At 36.3% G+C, this 2500-nt stretch overlaps 1 protein-coding gene across 1 annotated transcript in view; it reads right to left on the bottom strand.

Annotated features, from left to right (window-relative positions):
- The window catches only part of LOC119581184 (tyrosine-protein phosphatase non-receptor type 23-like), a gene marked incomplete in the record, with an annotated part of 21553 nt that overhangs the window by 9649 nt on the left and 9404 nt on the right, over positions 1–2500 (bottom strand). The window contains 1 exon segment of the mRNA XM_037929579.1: positions 1962–2027. Within this exon segment, the coding sequence (XP_037785507.1) occupies positions 1962–2027 (66 nt within the window).

Raw genomic sequence — 2500 nt, 5'->3', positions numbered from 1 at the left:
TTGCAAATATTAAGTGTTTTTTTTTGTTTTACTTTTTTTTTGGGGGGGATGGTTTTTTTTTTATTACTTTTTAAACTTTTTCAAAGAATTCCACTCTTTTACTCATGATAATGAAGTGATCCATACCATAAACAGCAATTTTTGAGTTTAAGTACCTTCTGGCCTATCACATTTCTTAAATTTTCATGATTTTTTTCAAATACTAATATCATTACTGTTTCTGCTATTATAATTATTATTACTATCATCATTACCATTAGCATTATCATAATATTATCAATATATTCAATTTCTTTAATATCCTCATTATCATTATCATAATTATCACTGATATCATTACTTTCAGGTTATTAATGATACTAACAGTAATGAAATAAAAAAGATCTCTCCAAAAAACAAGGAAAGGAGTAAACAGGAGACATTAAATAAGCCTAGGAACTGACTTCTTTAAACTTCTGAAGCTGTCAATATATAAACAAAAATAATAAATTAAAATAACAATAAATCAAGCATGTATGTATGTGAATCAATCAAAAGGATAACTATATGATCCTGTTCTTAATCTAACCATCTTAATCTAATCATCATCAGGGTGCATGCGGAGTCAGCCGCTCGAGGGAAAAATCAAGCACAGGAAACATAAAATTACCCACTATCTATGTCCTTGGCTATGGCACCAACTTTGTTTAGGAAATTGCAGCCAGGGCCAAACGAGTGCACAATTATTAAGCATTAACAACTTAAAGTAAGCTTGACTTCAAAGGACAAAGTGTGAGGGGTGGTCTATCATAATGTGATAGGTCATGAGAGGACATTATCCCTGTGTGACTGGATCATCAAAATGACACTATAAACATAAACTTCGGTATATCAAGATTTTGTGCGTGTGTGTGTGTGTGTGTGTGTGTGTGTGTGTGTGTGTGTGTGTGTGTGTGTGTGTGTGTGTGTGTGTGTGTGTGTGTGTGTGTGTGTGTGTGTGTGTGTGTGTGTGTGTGTGTGTGTGTGTGTGTGTGTGTGTTTGTGTTTGTGTTTGTGTTTGTGTTTGTGTTTGTGTTTGTGTTTGTGTTTGTTTGTGTTTGTGTTTGTGTTTGTGCTTGTGCTTGTGCTTGTGTTGTGTTTGTGTGTTTGTTTTAATGTTTTAATGTGTTTTAATGTATTTTAATATGTGTGCTTTAATATGTGTGCTTTAATATGTGTTTTAATGTATGTTTGTTTTACTGTGTGTATGTTTTAATGTGTATGTTTTAATGTGTATGTTTTAATGTGTGTTTTAATGTGTGTTTTAATATGTGTGTACTTTAATATGTGTGTACTTTAATATGTGTGTTTTAATATGTGTGAGTAGCTGTGTGTGTTAATGTGTTAATATCTATGTTAATGCACGTGTTAATGTGTTTGTTGATGAGTGTGTTAATGTGTGTGCTAATGCATGTGTTAAGGCATTTGTTAATGTGTTAATGTGTGTGTTAATGTGTGTGTTAATGAGTATCTTAATGTGTGAGTGTGGACATGAGTGTGTGGGTGCAAATGTGAGTATGGGTGTGGGTGTGGGTGTGGGTGTGGGTGTGGGTGTAGGTGTGGGCATAGGGTGGGTGTGGGTGTGGGTGTGGGTGTGAGTGTGGGTGTAGGTGTGGGTATGAGTGTGAGTGTGAGCGTCTGTCAGTATCAGTGTGTGTGATTGTGTGAGTGTGTGAGGTGAGTACAAGAGCAAGTGTGTTTGATAAATGTGTGTAGACACCTTCATGGACAATTGTAACCAACTATGGATTATATGAATATTGTGTATTCATGTGTATCCATGTATAAATTTGTGTATATATATCTGTGTTATCTGTGGCTCGTATCTGCAATTCATTTCTACATTTTCAGTTAGAAACTTTTACTTCTTTCTCATATTTATCAAATTCTTTACCTTCTTTCTCATATTTATCAAAGTTAATACATGCACAGAGAGTTAGTACCTTAGCTAAGGCAGTGAGGTCAAGGAGGCTGGAGGGAACCACATTCGAGCTGTTTGAAGCTGTGTTCTGTAAGGAAATTCATTTCTCATTTAAATTTTACAATTAAAATATTTAATGTCAGATTAAATTTCCTAACTTATAATCATGAACTAGAAATGTAATACACCTAAGTCTAAGTTACGAATAACAAATTTTCCAACATGTATTTCTACAAGTAGGATCTATGAATGAGTATCAAGTGTGTGTGTTACTGTGAATGTTGGAGTTGGTGTGTAAAAGTGAGAGTGAGTGAGAGTGAGACAGGGTGAGGGTGAGGTTGAGGTTAGGGGGAGGTTGAGGTTGAGGGTGAGGTTGAGGTTGAGGGAGAGGGAGAGGGAGAGGGAGGGACAGGGACAGGGACAGGGACAGGGACAGGGACAGGGACAGGGACAGGGACAGGGACAGGGACAGGGACAGGGACAGGGATAGGGGGAAGGAAAGGAAAAGGAAAAGGAAAAGGAAAAGGAGAAGGAGAAGGAGAAGGAGAAGGAGAAGGAGAA

The sequence above is a fragment of the Penaeus monodon genome, chromosome 14 (genome assembly GCF_015228065.2).
Source record: "Penaeus monodon isolate SGIC_2016 chromosome 14, NSTDA_Pmon_1, whole genome shotgun sequence".
Taxonomy (NCBI): Eukaryota; Metazoa; Arthropoda; class Malacostraca; order Decapoda; family Penaeidae; genus Penaeus; species Penaeus monodon.
The sequence above is the reverse complement of the archived record's forward strand: the minus strand, read 5'-3'. Positions and strand labels throughout refer to the sequence as shown.